Source organism: Triticum dicoccoides, chromosome 4A, assembly GCF_002162155.2.
Source record: "Triticum dicoccoides isolate Atlit2015 ecotype Zavitan chromosome 4A, WEW_v2.0, whole genome shotgun sequence".
In the NCBI taxonomy this organism is placed as follows: Eukaryota; Viridiplantae; Streptophyta; class Magnoliopsida; order Poales; family Poaceae; genus Triticum; species Triticum dicoccoides.
The window spans coordinates 9,137,687-9,154,241 of NC_041386.1; the positions used below are offsets into that span (position 1 = coordinate 9,137,687).

Below are 16,555 nucleotides of genomic sequence, written 5' to 3' on the forward strand. Positions count from 1 at the left end.
ACTAGACCCTTCCGCCCTCCTCACCCAACGAAATTCAATTCATAGTGATCTAGAAATGGCGATCAAGCTTATAGCAGTAGTGTTTTTTTTTCTCGTCCCGGCCTTTGCTGAATCCAGCGACAGGGGTGAACCTCCATCTTCTCGTAAGTACTATTGCTAGCATTACCAAGTTGAGGGTGTGTCAAGTCTGAATCACCTCATATAGTTTGTTATTTCCTGCAGAAGAAAATGCTTTTGGTGCGAGCGCTTATGCGGTTCACTGGGATCCAGATCATGCACATTCTAGTAAATACTTGTGCTACCTTCCCAAGTTGACAAATTTGTTAATTGTGAGTCAACGCCTAACTCTTATTTACTGTAGAAGAAAACGGTTTTGGTGAAAGTGCTTATGCGGTGCATTGGGATCCTCCTCGTAAGTACTTGTGCTACCTTACCAACTAAAGAAATTTGTTAATTGTGAATTAATTCATAGGTTGTTATTTCCTCTAGAAAAAGACAATTTTGGTGAAAGTGCGTATGCGGTACATTGGGACTCCCCTTCAAGTAAGTACTTGTGCTACCTTGCCATGTTGAGAAAATATACTCATAGTTTGTTATTTCCTGCAGAAGAAAAAGGTTTTGGGGCAAGTGCTTATAAGGTGGATTGGAACCCACCTTCGAGTAAGTACTTATGCTACCTTACCAAGTCAAGAATGTGTTAGTCTCGATGAACTCATGGTTTGTTATTTACTGCAGAAGAAAAAGGTTTTGGGGCAAGTGCTTATAAGGTGGATTGGAACCCACCTTCGAGTAAGTACTTGTGCTACCTTACCAAGTAGAGAATGTGTTAGTCCCGAATGAACTCATGGTTTGTTATTTCTTGCAGAAGAAGAAGGTTTTGGGGCAAGTGCTTATAAGGTGGACTGGAACCCACCTTCGAGTAAGTACTTGTGCTACCTCACAAGTCGAGTATGTGTTAATCCTGAATGAACTCATGGTTTGTTATTTCCTGTAGAAGAAAAAGGTTTTGGGGCAAGTGCTTATAAGGTGGATTGGAACCCAGAAGATACACATTCCAGTAAGTACTTGTGCTACCTCACAAAGTCGAGAATGTGTTAATCCGGAATAAAATCATAGTTTGTTATTTCCTACAGAAGAAAAAGGTTTCAGGAAAGTGCTTACAAGGTGACTTGGAGCCCAGAAGTTGCACATTCTGGTAAGTATTTGTGCTATCTTACCAAGTTAGTCCTGAAAACTCATGGTTTGTTATTTCTTGCAAAATAAAAAGGTTTTGAGGCAAGCGCTTATAAGGTATCTTGGAGTCCAGATGGTGCACCTTCTGGTAAGTACCTGTGATATCTTAGCAAGTGGAGAATGTGTTAATTCTTAATCAACTCACATATTATTCCCCTCAAAAGAGAAAGGATTTGGTGCAAGTGCTTATGCGGTACATTGGGATCCAGATCATCCACCTTCTGGTAAGTACTTGCGCTACGTTTCTTATCAAGTGGAAGAATGTGTTCGTTCTGAAGTAACTCATACTTTGTTATTTTTGTAGAAAAAAACGTTTTTGATGCAAGTGCTTATGCGGGACATCGGGATCCAGATCATGCACACTCTTGTAAGTACTTGTGCTACCATATCAAGTTGAGATTATTTTTAATATGATGTGTTAGTTTGTTAATACTCATGAAATAGATATGCATTTAATCTCCAAAATTAACATTACTATGTCAGTATTTCAGCTAAACTGTTGGTTTAATTAATAACAATGCAGCTTCCTACATTCCTGAAGCACCAACAAAACACAAGCATATAAAAGTTCAAACCGGCATGTTATTCCTGGAGAAGAATTTGCACATCGGCACTACACTTCCTAAAGGAACCATGTTTGCACGAGATGGTGCACCAAAGTCTGTTCATTTTGCCTCTACTCCATTGGAGTCAAAGTACTTGACAACCATCCTTTCACATTTCATGGTACCTCATGGCTCGACCAAGGCAAAGCAGGTAGCTGACACCCTTCGTTCATGCGGCAAACCGGTTGACAAGGAGGAGCCTCACATGTGCTTCTCATCTCGTGAAGCAATGTCAAGGTTCGCCACCAGAGAATTAGGGGTCAGTGGTGCACGAGCAGCCATTACAAGGATTCATGGGAATGAGACCCCCAACTCCATGTACGTTGTGGAACAGATCACCCAACTCAACAATAACGTGGTGCCATGCCATCCTATGAATTTTCCGTACGAGGTCTTTTATTGCCATCGGTCGAAAGAGGTGCAGTCTTTGAGGGTGCAACTCAAGGGTTTGAAAGATGGCATGCCGCATGTGACGGCAATAGCCATGTGTCACATGAACACATCTAATTGGGACACCCAGTACTTTGAGCTATTAGACGGAAAGCGTGGTGAACCTATTTGCCACTACATGCCTACCAATTACATCATGTTCTATTAGATATATTTAAAGTTCCTATTGAACTATGTAATCTAGTTATCCGATCAATAAAGTGTGCCGAGTGGCTGTATTTTTGTTAAAAAATGCTTAATCTAGTTATCAGATTCTGGGAGTTTTTGGACTGCTACCGACCAAGATTTTCTTTTATTGCATCCCAAGTAACTCTAATTAATTACCAATGATGATGCACGTGCGCATTATTAGTTATGCTTCTCGTCTGCTCGGACGAGCCATTGTTGGCTTCCGCCACCCCGTCGATAGTCAAGGAGAGGTGGACCTATGTCATCTTGGTCATCCCTAGTGAAGGAGAGATAGGTCCACAATGTCTCGGACGCTGCCATTGGAAGATATAACTTCAGGAGAAGAAGGGGTCACTGCTAGGCGATACACCGCCACTGATCCTCCTCTAACCGTATACCCCGTAGTGCGGCACTACCGGAGAAACGAGAGAGGGAGTGGCGCAATCGAGAGACGGGCTAGAACATGGTTAAGAGTGAGTGGATGGGATTATGTGTTGTTCCGCCGATTTAGAGGAACTGTTGCATTCCAGATTTGAGGGTTACATTCCCTTTTACGGAATGGGTGCATTCACGTTCTCTTTCCCAACCAAACATAGGAACGCGTGCCTGGGGCAAAACTGTCCCCGTTACTTTTCATGTGATGTCACCATCTAACGGACCCTTAGATACTGTATGGGGAAACACGACTTGTCGTGCATTGCCCGTAGAAGTGATGGGCAAACCAACATGAATAATCAAGTTGAAGATCAATAAACTTTTAACAAGCACCGATTATACATATAAGGTGAGATATAAGCATGTAAATATTCTATTCACAATAAGCTAATTTTTTTTGTAATTGATTTGGCTCCATTGTTTTTTAACACAGTACAATCAAAGACGGTCACATACACGCACATATACTCACCCCTATGAACGCACACACGCACACCGACATAATATCTTGAGCTTGACGAAGTCATCACATGTGCCTCGTAGTTAATGAAAACGTGTCCTCCCGCTGAACAAACATCGCCGAAAATCCTGAAATATATGCAGGTAAATGCGTGCACCAGTGCCAAATTTAGAACTTACACTCTGATGGTCTAGTTTCACCACAAAGAACCTAACCATCAGAGTTAGGCTCAATTGTCATTTGGCTCCATTGTTAATTATTATGATACTAGACTATTTCTCTAATATCATATTTTTATTTAGTCACCATGACATGGAGCAATGTAATTAAGATATCTAAGCCCGGGTTAATTATAATACACCAAAAGATTAGTGCATATACAGGAAGCTGAATATATATAGAGAGAATTTGAACTAGCTAAGAACCCGGCTAGGGTGAATTCCCAGTGTTACGGAGAGCTGCACCGGGGCGTTGACATGTGGATTTGGTTTTCTTGCCAGTTTGGATTTGATTTCCGGACTGGATTTTTTCGTGCTGCGATTTGTACAGTTTCTGCAATGCCACCCTTTTGACCACACTGCTTAAGCAAGATATTCTCTGCCCTCTCGACCTTTTTGCGTCAACCAACCTCATCACAAGTCTCGTTCCCGTCACCTCTCTCCTCTCGCCAACGCGATTTCTCTCGGCTTAACAACTCCTCTGCCCTCGCCTCTTTTGATTTTCTTTCGTTCTCGTGCTCCTCTCTTCTCTCAGCATCTAGCAGATGCGATACTAGCTGGAGGCAAATGCTCGGAGCAGCGACCCAAGATCTCTAGGGGATTCACCCATCCTGGGTAGGTTCCACCATAAGCTGAGATATAAGCATGTAAATATTCTATTCACAATAAGCTATTTTTTATAATTGATTTGGCTCTCATACATCTTCATTATATCTATAATTTTTTATTGTTTCATGCCAATATTACACAACTTTCACATATTTTTGGCAACATTTTATATGATTTATTGGACTAACATATAGATTCATTGCCCAGTGTGAGTTTCTGTTTGTTGCATGTTTTTTTGTTTCGCGGAATATCCATATCAAACGAAGTCCAAATGCAATAAAATTTTACGGAGAATTATTTTGGACTATATATGATTTTTGGGAGGTGGAATCAATGCAAAAGGAGGCCCACAACCCCCACAAGACACCAGGGCGCGCCCCAGGGCTCAGGCGCGTGGTGGTGGATTGTGCTCTCCTCGTAAGGCGGTTGCTACTTGATACGTCTCCAACATATCTATAATTTTTTATTGTTCCATGCTATTATATTATCTGTTTTGGATGTTTTATATACATTAATACGCTATTTTATATTATTTCTGGGACTAACATATTAACCTAGAGCCCAGTGCCAGTGCCAGTTCCTATTTTTTTTCCTTATTTTAGAGTTTCACAGAAAAGAAATACCAAACGGAACAAAACTTTCGCGATGATTTTTCTTGGACCAGAAGACATCTAGAGGACTTGGAGTGCAAGTCAGAGAAGCCATGAGGCGACCACAAGGACGGAGGGCGCGCCCCCACCCTTGTGGGCCCCTCATGACTCCACTGACCTAGTTTCTTCGCCTATATATTCTTATATATCCCAAAACCAACAGAGAGAGCCACGAAAACACTTTTCCACTGCCACAACCTTCTGTACCCATGAGATCCCATCTAGGAGCCTTTTCTGATGTCCTGCCGGAGGGGGATTCAATCACAGAGAGCTTCTACATCAATATCATTGCCCTTCCGATGAAGCATGGGTAGTTTACCACTGACCTACGGGTCCATAGCTAGTAGTTTCTCCATCCGTCCGGAAATACTTGCCATCAAAATGGATAAAAGGAGATGTATCTAGACGTATTTTAGTGCTAGATACTTCCCTTTTTATCCATTTTGATGACAAGTATTCTAGGACGGAGGGAGTAGATGGTTTCTTCTCTCTCTTTGATTCTCAATACCATGTTCTCCTCGATGCTCTTGGAGATCTATTCGATGTAATACTTTTTTGCGGTGTGTTTGCCGAGATCCGATGAATTGTGGATTTATGATCAGCTTATCTATGAATATTATTTGAATCTTCTCTGAATTCTTATATGCATGATTTGATATCATTGCAAGTCTGTTTGAACTATAGATTTGGTTTGGCCAATTAGATTGGTTTTTTTTTGCAATAGGAGAAATGCTTAGCTTTGGGTTCAATCTTGCGGTGCCCTTTCCCAGTGACAGTAGGGGCAGCAAGACACGTATTGTATTGTTGCCATCGAGGATAAAAAGATGGGGGTTTTCATCATATTTCTTGAGTTAATTCCTCTACATCGTGTCATCTTGATTAAAGCGTTACTCTGTTCTTTATGAACTTAATACTCTAGATGCATGCTGGATAGCGGTCAATATGTGGAGTAATAGTAGTAGATGCAAGCAGGAGTCGGTCTACTTGACATGGATGTGATGCCTATATTCATGATCTTTGCCTTAGATATCGTTATAACTTTCGCTCTTCTATCAATTGCTCGACAGTAACTTGTTCACCCACCGTAATATTTTCTATCTTGAGAGAAGCCTCTAGTGAAACCTATGGCCCCCAGGTGTATTTTCCATCATAAAAAGTTTCCGATCTACAATTTTAGTTCTGATTTACTTCCTTTGCAATCTTTTACTTTCCAATCTATAAATCAAAAATACAAAAAATATTTACTTTACCGTTTATCTATCTCTATCAAATCTCACTTTTGCGAGTGACCATGAAGGGATTGACAACCCCTTTATCGTGTTGGGTGCAAGTTGTTTGATTGTTTGTGCAGGTATTCAGTGACTTGTGCATTGTCTCCTACTGAATTGATACCTTGGTTCTCAAACTGAGGGAAATACTTACTCTACTTTGCTGCATCACCCTTTCCTCTTTAAGGGAAAAACTAACGCAAGCTCAAGAGGTAGCAGGAAGAATTTCTGGCGCCATTGCTGGAGAGATCTACGACAAGTCAAGACATACCAAGTACCCATCATAAACTCTCATCTCTTGCATTACATTATTCGCCATTGGCCTCTCATTTTCCTCTCCCCCACTTCTAAAACGATTTTCAAAAAGATTTGCCTTTTCTTTGCCCCTCTTTCGTTCGTATTCTTCCCTTGCTTTTTGTGTGCCCGTGTGTTGGATTGCTTGCTTTGTCACGATGGCTCAAGAGAATACCAAATTGTGTGAATTTTCCAATACCAATAACAATGATTTTATTTGTACTCCGATTGCTCCCGCTACTAATGCGGAATCTTGTGAAATTAATGCCGCTTTGTTGAATCTTGTTATGAAAGATCAATTTTCCGGCCTTCCTAGTGAAGATGCCACATCCCATCTAAACAATTTCGTTGATTTGTGTGATATGCAAAATAAAAAAGATATGGATAATGATATTGTTAAATTGAAGTTATTTCCGTTCTCGCTTCGAGATCATGCTAAAACTTGGTTTTCATCTTTGCCTAAAAATAGTATCGATTCATGGAATAAGTGTAAAGATGCTTTTATTTCCAAGTATTTTCCTCCTGCTAAGATCATCTACCTTAGGAACGATATTATGAATTTTAAGGAACTTGATCATGAACATGTTGCACAATCTTGGCAGAGGATGAAATTGATGATACGAAATTGCCCTACTCATGGTTTGAATTTCTGGATGATTATACAAATTTTTTATACCGGATTGAATTTTGCTTCTAGAAATCTTTTAGATTCGGTTGCGGGAGGTACTTTTATGGAAATTACTTTATGAGAAGCTACTAAACTCCTAGATAATATTATGGTTAATTATTCTCAATGGCATACCGAAAGATCTTCCACTAGTAAAAAAGTGCATGTGATTGGAGATATTAATGTTTTGAGTGGAAAGATGGATGAGCTTATGAAATTATTTGCTATCAGGAGTGCTCCTATTGATACTAATGATATGCCTTTGTCTACTTTGATTGAGAATAATAATGAATCTATGGATGTGAATTTTGTTGGTAGGAACAATTTTGGTAATAATGCGTATAGAGGTAATTTTAATCCTAGGCCGTTTCCTAGTAATTTCTCTAATAATTATGACAATTCCTACAACAATTCTTATGGAAATTATAATAAGATGCCCTGTGATTTTGAGAATAGTGTTAAAGAATTTATGAGTTCGCAAAATAATTTCAGTGCTTTGATTGAAGAAAAATAGCTTAAGATTGATGATTTGGCTAGGAACATGGATATAATTTTTCTTGATGTTGATTCTTTGAAACTTAGATCTATTCCACCCAAGCATGATATCAATGAGTCTCTGAAGTCTATGAGAATTTCTATTGATGAGTGCAAAGAAATAACCGCTAAGATGTGTGCTAAAAACATTGGTTTGTAAAAACGTGTTCTTCTAGTTTTCGTGAAAATAATGATGAAGATCTTAAAGTGATTTATATGACTCCTATTGAATCTTTGTTTTCCAATATAAATCTTGATAAAGATGGGACTGGAGATGAGTCAACTTTAGTTAAAAGGAGTCCCCATGATTCAGAGTTTTTAGATCTTGATAAAAAAATTGATAAAAGTGGGATTGGAGAGGTCAAAACTTTAAGTAGCGATGAACCCACTCATTTGGTTTCAAGGAATTTAATTATGGTAAGTGTTCTTTAATAAATTGTATTTACTTGTTTCAATCCATGTTGAATTCTCCTCATGCTTATAATCAAAACAAAGCTTTTACTAAACATATTGTTGATGCTATGATGCAATCTTTTGAAGGAAAGCTTGAATTGGAAGTTTTTATCCCTAGAAAACTTTATAATGAGTGGGAACCTACTATTAAGATTAAGATTAAAGATTATGAGTGCCATTCTTTGTGTGATTTGGCTGCTAGTGTTTCCACGTTTCCAAAAACTTTATGTGATGTGTTAGGTTTTCATGAATTTGAAGATTGTTCTTTAAATTTGCATCTTGTGGATTTCATTATTAAGAAACCTATGGGAAGGATTAATGATGTTCTTATTGTTGCAAATAGGAACCATGTGCCCATAGATTTCATTGTTCTAGATATAGATTGCAATCCTACATGTCCTATTATTCTTGGTAGACATTTCCTTAGAACGATTGGTGCAATTATTGATATGAAAGAACGAAACATTAGATTTCAATTTTCATTAAGGAAAGGCATGAAACACTTTCCAAGAAAGAAAATTAAATTGCCTTATGAATATATTATGAGAGCCACTTATGGTGTGACGCCCGGATAATTAAGCAATAGTAATCCTCCGTTAATGGTGCCATGTCATCAAGTTTGACTAAGTCAAATTGCCCTTGATAAGGATCCAAGCCAAATTCAAATTCCAATTTCAAGTGAAAATTTTAAATTCAAAAATAAGAAAAACTAAAAATTTCATGTGATGGCAAATAATCCATAGTTAATTAGGGTGGAGTAAAACTAGGTCACTTGTTTGCTTATTTAAAAGTTGTCACCCAAAAATAGTGACTAAAACAACCACTTTGATCCATTTGCAATTGATCAAATATGTAATGATTTTAAATATTACCCCAACCATTTTATAGCAGTGCTAGATATCGCCTAGTATTTATTCTGGCAAATAGAACTTTTTGCAAAAGTCATTTAGTGCAGGAATTAAATGGAAAATAGAGAGGAAATAAAAAAACAGAAAATAAAAAAGGGAAAAGAGGAGGGCCTATTCTACTGGGCACTTTGGCCCAACTAGCCAAATGGCCAGCCTAGCCCACCTCCCCTCTCCTTCTACCTGCTACAGAGAGACGGGGGATCGTGGCGCCCATCCGTCGGCCATGCCGTGCGTGGCGGCCATCCCACGCCTCCCCGATGACTACAAGGCCACCTCAAGCCCCTCCTCTCTCCCCCGGTCGAACCCTAGCCGCCACTTCTTCCTCCCTCGCGCCATTGCTCGCTCCCCCGCACACACCCGAAGCTATCGTCGCCGCACCATCATCACCGTCACGGCCACCGTCGCCGCCTTCGCGTGGGAGGACATCCAGGACGTCCGCGGCGGCCGGATTTGTCCGTCCCGGGCATCAGCTCAAGCCGAGGCGGCTCGTACGCTCGCCATCGCCGTCGTCTTCATCACGTACATTGCCGGCGGGCATCGTTGATTCCCACCATTCCGGTCCACATCCGGCCTCCCCGAGCTCGTCATCCGCACCGCGGTGAGCTCCTCCTCCATCCCCCCTCCTTGTACACTCGATCTGCGCCATAGTCGTCGTCCACGAGTTCGCCTTGGTCGTGTACGCACACGCACACCCGTATGCTGCTGCCGTCCATGGCCCCGCGCCCTCCTGCTGCCGCCGGCGCCCTCCAGTGCGCGCCTCCCTCTAGCCGGCCCTACATCACCTCGCTTCGTCCCCCGGCAGCGCCCCGCGGCCACGCCACTGAGCCCGCGCCCCGTTACTGCTTCTGCCGGGGCGTACGCGTACTTATGTGCGTGCTCTGAGCTTCTGCTCTGAGTGGCACTGCTGCTGCCTTGGCGCTGCTACTCTGCTTACTGCCCGCTGCGTGCTGTTGTTTGGTCGTCGCCGCCGCTCGCCCCTGCTCCACGCTGCTTCGGCCTGCTGTCGCTGCCACCATCTGTTGCCGCTGCTCCTGCTGCTTTACTGCTGCCTACTGCTGCGCTCGTCGCAGCTGCTGCTGGCCGGCCGTGCCATGGCCACGGCTCGGCCATGGTTACGTGCGTGAGCGTGTGCACGCAAGTGCCCAGCTCGGCCACTGCTAGATGGGCTAGCCGGTTAGTTTAGATTAATTAGGATTGGATTAGATTGGTTAGGGTAGTTACTAACCTATGGCAAGTGGGACCTCCCCCTTTAATTAACCAGTTTAATTAGCCCTAGTTTATCGAGAGGCAATGACATGCGGGACCCATGTACAATTCACTGCTTGACCCACTCAACAGATTGCTCTGTTGTTTACTTTGACTTGGCCCCACATGTCTTTGACTGTGGCTGGCACCGCACAAGGTGAAAAAAAGCATTTTACTATTTTATTTTCGAATTAATAATAATTTCAGAATATTGTTTGAATCTTTGAAAAATCGTAGAAAATAATCCGTAACTCGGATGAAAAGGTTTTATACATGAAAGTTGCTCAGAACGACGAGACGAATCCGAATACGCAGCCCGTTCGCCCGCCACACATCCCTAGCATAGCGAATACACAATTTCCCCTCTCCGGTTCATCTGCCCGAAAACGCGAAACACCGGGAATACTTCCCGGATGTTTCCACCCTTCGCTGGTATCGCCTATCCCTACGTTAGGTCACCCCTAGCACAACGTATTGCCGCTGCTTTGTGTTACATTTGATTGCTCTATTATTTATTGTGTTCCCCCTTCGTTACTTCTTTCCGGTATACTCCGAGACTGCTGTCGATGTCTGTGTGTTCGACTACATTGAAGATGACCCCTCCTTCTTGCCAGAGCAACCAGGCAAGCCCCTCTTGATCACCAGATATCACCTATTCTTCTCTCTACTGCTTGCATTAGAGTAGTGTAGCATGTTACTGTTTTCCGTTAATCCTATTCTGATGCATAGCCTGTCCTTGCTACTACTGTTGTTACCTTTACCTGCAATCCTAAATGGCCCTACATTCTTGTCCGTCTGCCATGCTATACTATCGGGTCGTGATCACTTGGGAGGTGATCACGGGTATATACTTATATACATAATATGTGATACATGTGGTGACTAAAGTCGGGTCGGCTCGTAGAGTACCCGCAAGTGATTCCGATGTGGGGGCTGAAGGGCCAGGTGGTTCCATCCAGGTAGTGGTGGGCCTGGGTTTCCGACGGCCCCCGACTGTTACTTTGTGGCAGAGTGATAGGGCAGGTTGAGACCACCTAGGAGAGAGGTGCGCCTGGCCCTGGTCAGCGTCCGCGGTTACTTCAAAATAACACGCTTAACGAGATCTTGGTATTGATCTGAGTCTGTCCACTAGCCTATACGCACCAACCAACTATGTGGGGATAGTTATGGGCACTCAACGTCGTGGTATCAGCCGAAGCATTTTTGACGTCAGTGACTAAGCGGCACGCGCCAGATTGAACTGGAACGCCTTCTCTTGTATTAGGGAGGCTAGGTCTCTTTCCGGCCATGTTCGCAATGTGCAGGTGTGCAATGGGTGATGGCCTAGACCCCTGCGTCATAGGATTTAGACCGGCATGCTGACCTCTCTGTTGTGCCTAGGTGGGGCTGCGACGTGTTGATCTCCCGAGGCCAGGCATGACCCAGGAAAGTGTGTCCGGCCAAAGGGAATCGAGCATGTTGGGACATGTGGTGCACCCCTGCAGGGAAGTTTATCTATTCGAATAGCTGTGTTCCTCGGTAAAAGGACGACCCGGAGTTGTACATTGACCTTATGACAACTAGAATCGGATACTTAATAAAACACACCCTTTCAAGTGCCAGATACAACCCGGTAATCGCTCTCTAACAAGGCGACGAGGAGAGGATCACCGGATAGGACTAGCTATGCGATGATACTTGGTGAACTTACCATCTACTCTCTTCTACATGCTGTAAGATGGAGGCTGCCATAAGCGTAGTCCTCGATAGGACTAGCTATCTCCTTCTTATTCTGGCATTCTGCAGTTCGGTCCACAGATACTACCCTTTTCATTGATACCAATGCATATGTAGTGTAGATCCTTGCTTGTGAGTACTTTGGATGAGTACTCACGGTTGCTTTGCTACTTATTTTTCCCCTTTCCCGGTTATTGCGATCATATGATGGAGTCCAGGAGCCAGAGGATCCCGAGGATGATTCTATGTGGAGTTCAGCTTCGAGGAGTAGTTAGGAGGTCCCATGCAGGAGGCCTTGCCTTTTCGACCGTTGCTACTTTTGTGCTAGCTTTCTCAAGGCAAACTTGTTTAACTTATGTCTGTACTCAGATATTATTGCTTACACTAACTCTTGTGTATTCGAGCCCTCGAGGCCCCTGGCTTATAATATAAAGCTTGTATTATTTTAATTGGTGTCTAGAGTTGTGTTGTGATATCTTCCCGTGAGTCCTTGATCTTGATCGTACACATTTGCGTGCATGATTAGTGTACGGTCAAATTGGGGGCGTCACAAGTTGGTATCAGAGCCAACTGCCTGTAGGAATCCCCCTTCCACACTCATTGGCCAAAGTTGAGTCTAGTCATTACAAAACTTTTACTAACATGGCTGTGTGGCTTACGGGCCCTCGTCGTCATTTGGGTGGTATTAGGATCTTTTTATTCCTCGTCTATACTTTGGGACTCTGATCTCTCTTCTAATCGGGTTAAAAGATTTTGCTAACTCTAACTCTAGGTTCTCGTAATTACTTCCTTCCGGAGAGCCCCTTATTACAGATGATCGCCTGCTGCACCAGAAGATTCAGATGATACTCTTCGATGTTATCCCGAGAGCTTGTGCTCATTACGTTTGCAATTCCCTTCCACCGTCAAACTCTATAGATAACAACATGCACTTGCCATTCTTACTTTAGTCCCCAGTTGCTCTTGTTATTACAAGATACCCCGAAATACTCGTTGTTGATCCGAGAATCCTTGTGCCTACTGCCTTGTAGTTCCTTGTCACCTGAATACACCTATAAATTAATCCTCACACACACCAAGGATTTGTTTCTCCCAAGTTGTTCATGTGTTTTACCAAAGTCTTCTAAATACTATTTGATCTTCCAAAAAATCCTCAACAGCTTATTGCTCTTGAAATCCTTGCTTGCTTGCATTATGGTTAATCCCATAAGTATAGTAATCTTATTGACATCCTTTGTCATTATCATTTTGAGTCCGTTGATTCGATATGATTGTGGATGGTCGCAATCATCAGTCAAAACTAAAATTCATCCTCCCGGCTCAAATGTCATTTTGAACATGAGCTGGATCTTGACCAATCAAATTGCCATCGATTGTACCCCTAAGGCTATTCAAGTTATCCATCCCTAATCAGAGCATTGCTTCTGATCCCTTGTCTTGGAATTCATAATTCCTTTGCATTGAGCTTTGAGTTAGTCAGTTGTTTCTATAATCTGAGCTCCTTGCATTCTTTCTTCCTCTTGTTGAGTACCGATGCTCACATCAGATCCTTTGTTGGATTTTATCTGACAACGTCCTTTGTATTCAATAAGCTTGTGAGCCTTTCCTCGGATACATAATGCCCTTGGTAAATTGTATCCTCTGCTTTTCTCAAGCATGCTATACTATCGCGCTTGTGTTATTTATTCTTGAAATTGTTGGTTTATGCTCCTAAGATGCCCCGATGGGTTGAACCTATGCCTTCCCCAAACCATATGAACCCAAAAGTTTTTGCGAGTCATACTCTTTTGTTGTTTCGCCAGATAAAAATTCTACACTAACTTCATCAAAAGCGAGAAGTAAAATGAAAGGTTGTGCATTGAAAAAGTGGGAGTCAACCTTGAGCCTTTGCGTTCATGCCCATGGACCCGATGTGGAACTTATCATCGAAGCTTCTTGTAATAATAATAATCCCCTTGTTATAAGTCCGTCTTGTATCTATGTTTAGTCCTTTGCAACCGTGGTTCCGACCATGATTCTTCTTCTTTGATCCCATTTCTCGGACAAGTTAAACCACTTGTCCTCTGCAGATCAATGCGCCCGTCCAACCTCTATAATAATCTACCTTGGAGTATTATCCCGTGGTATCTCGATAATATCACAGAACCATATTACTTCTTATGAGTTCTTCTTCAAGTAGTATTTGTCACCGATTCCAAGTTTCCCCGGGTTCTGAGTTGTTAGACACTCAAGGACACCGATAAGTGAATCAATTCCGCACTCCGATTCAATAACTCTAAATAATCTTCGTTGCTTATGAGTTTATTAATCCTTCAAGTCATTCCTAGCCTGATTGGATATATCATTATTGTGTTAAAATTTTAAACTATGCTACCTGGTCCTTCTTCCCGGGGCACAATTTATGATGATGAGCTAAGCTTACGTCGACCTTCCTTGTCATATCGTATTTCCTTGAACATCAATGCTTGATTTCGAGTTTGTGTCGTATCCGTGGTTCCACTAACCTTTCGCTTCATCATCCCTTTAACTTGATGTCATCGCCAATCAATTATATCTTCATGAAATCTCTCGACAACTGTGTTGTGATCATCATCAGCATTCTGAGCTCTTCTAGGATATCAATTGAATTTATGATGAGAAATACCATCCTCCCCCTCGAGGATTTGTGTTATCAATGACAACTTTATGGCCTTCCCTCCATCACAAACTTGTTCATGACATGGATGCAACTTGCTATTCAGCTTGTATTATGATCTACCTTGAAATATTACTGTCTTTTATGTCAATAATGTTGTGAGAGTTTCACCACCTCTTAAGGATTCTTGATACAGTAATGCTTTTGACCATCACCACTCTTTGCTTGGTCCCCGTGTTCCACCCAGAATACCAATAAGTGAACTCTATTGTGAGAATTTAATATTTCTAGCAACCCTATTGCTTCGGAGTTAATGGACAATAATTCCAATTTAGTGTGATGGTTGCTAAATCGCCAACCCAACCCATATTTCATGTGCACCTTTTAACCAATGTTTAATTGTGGATGTTTTCCTCAAACATACATCATTATATCATTTGATCTAACAAATGTTATCTCCTTGTTCACATAATTGTGGAAATCCATCTTTTTGAAAACCTCGAGGAATTGTCGCTGAGTCCATCAGCCACTTCCTCATCCTCTCCTAGGTTTAATGATGAACTCTTGTTTCGGAACTCACTTCCATAGTTCATTTCTCGAGAATCTTGCGATGTCATCTCGTCAATTTGTGTTGCACCTTTTCTTCTCAGGCATTCTGAGTCTGAGGTATCCTAACACCAATTGGATCTGAACCTCGGCCGGATATGATGGTTGGAACATTTTCCAAGAGTCATAACATTGGTCTTTATATAACCCAGTAAGGTGATGTCATGCCTAGCACCCCTGGCCGGAGGACCTATCGTTATAGTTTCCTTTTTAGCAAGGTTAGCCATTGGTCCATGAGGAAATTGTAAGGCTTATTCTATAAGTTGTTTTTGATGGATCCTTTGTGTATCCAAAGTCTGATATTTACCCAATGACCATGTCAATGCTATCTCGAAGCATGTCTATGATACTTCGATTTTCAATAAGAACATTGAAAGCGCAATGCTAAATGTTTCTTGATCAGTTATCCAAACACCGTTGTATGGGTACACATCATGATTCTTCTTACCCCTTTTATCTAAATGACCATGCCTTTGGTATCCTGTCATGGATATCATACTCTACTTGTCCTTGGGAAGGGTATACCACTGAAATATGTGTTTAAACACATTTTCCTTTCCATTGTTCTGTTTAATCTGATAATCATATTTTCCTTTCCATTGCTTGGTTTAACCTATCTTGTGATCTATATGATCTAAACAATAATATTCACATACTTATGTAAACACCTTTGTGTACAACCGTGTTAGTAAGACCCTGTTTCTTTTGTTGATGGCATTCTGGTGACCACCGATGGACGAGAACTTTGCCTATTGGTCCGCCTTGTTTCAACGAGCAGGAAAATGGTTCTCTTCGTTCCTCGCCCTTGGTACCGACGTTGTTGCTGACATAACTGACAGACTATTCCCTGACAGGCCTTGCTTTCATGACCACGCAAGATGTGAGTGCCCTTCCTACTTTTATCCCACATGGTGGGCCCATAACTCAAGATGGCAACGGGGACGAAACCCATCGGGTTCTGCCATCCCAAACCCATCCCCACGAGAAAATTGTAAACCCGTCCCCGTCCCCATCACTGTGCGCGGGGCTAGTTTTCCGCCCGTCCCCTAAACCCATCGGGTTTCGGGGAACCCACGGGGAACCTGCGAGAAAATCAAAATATTTAAACAAACATAGTGGCGACAAAGAATAACATTTCAACAGCAAAAAAGCAGATTTCAGCAGCATAACTTGAGCAAATTTCAACAAAAAACAATATTAGATGGTTCAACAGCTACATAGGGTGTTTTTCAGCAGCATGATACCACATTCCAGCAACAAAGATGATCAGATTTCAGCAACAAAGATGATTAGCTTTCAGCCATACATGGTTCAACAAGATGTGCAATTACACAAGTTCTAAAATAGAATTCTTGGTTCACAAATCACGAGCACAAACGAGACGAAATGGTCCAATACATA

The 16,555-nt window shown here is 42.0% G+C and overlaps 1 protein-coding gene and 1 long non-coding RNA gene across 2 annotated transcripts; both read left to right on the forward strand.

The window, feature by feature from the left end:
- The first annotated feature begins 603 nt into the window (after window positions 1-603).
- On the forward strand, window positions 604-1,042 carry LOC119288520. Its single transcript, XR_005141203.1, has 4 exons — window positions 604-660; window positions 736-789; window positions 866-919; window positions 995-1,042. It is a non-coding gene; the product is annotated as an uncharacterized LOC119288520 (long non-coding RNA).
- Window positions 1,043-1,306: 264 nt separating this feature from the next.
- On the forward strand, window positions 1,307-2,439 carry LOC119288761 (BURP domain-containing protein 4-like). The gene is made up of 4 exons (XM_037568311.1): window positions 1,307-1,321; window positions 1,400-1,457; window positions 1,538-1,600; window positions 1,757-2,439. Exons 1-4 carry the CDS (start codon window positions 1,307-1,309, stop codon window positions 2,434-2,436), a joined length of 816 nt encoding a protein of 271 aa, XP_037424208.1. The 3' UTR covers window positions 2,437-2,439.
- Window positions 2,440-16,555: the final 14,116 nt, after the last annotated feature.

Excerpts from the sequence above, each read along its gene's own strand:
- LOC119288761 (XM_037568311.1), top strand. Across the intron at positions 1,458-1,537 it reads TCCAGATCATCCACCTTCTG|AAAAAAACGTTTTTGATGCA; the intron begins GTAAGTACTTGC and ends TTATTTTTGTAG. Across the intron at positions 1,601-1,756 it reads TCCAGATCATGCACACTCTT|CTTCCTACATTCCTGAAGCA; the intron begins GTAAGTACTTGT and ends ATAACAATGCAG.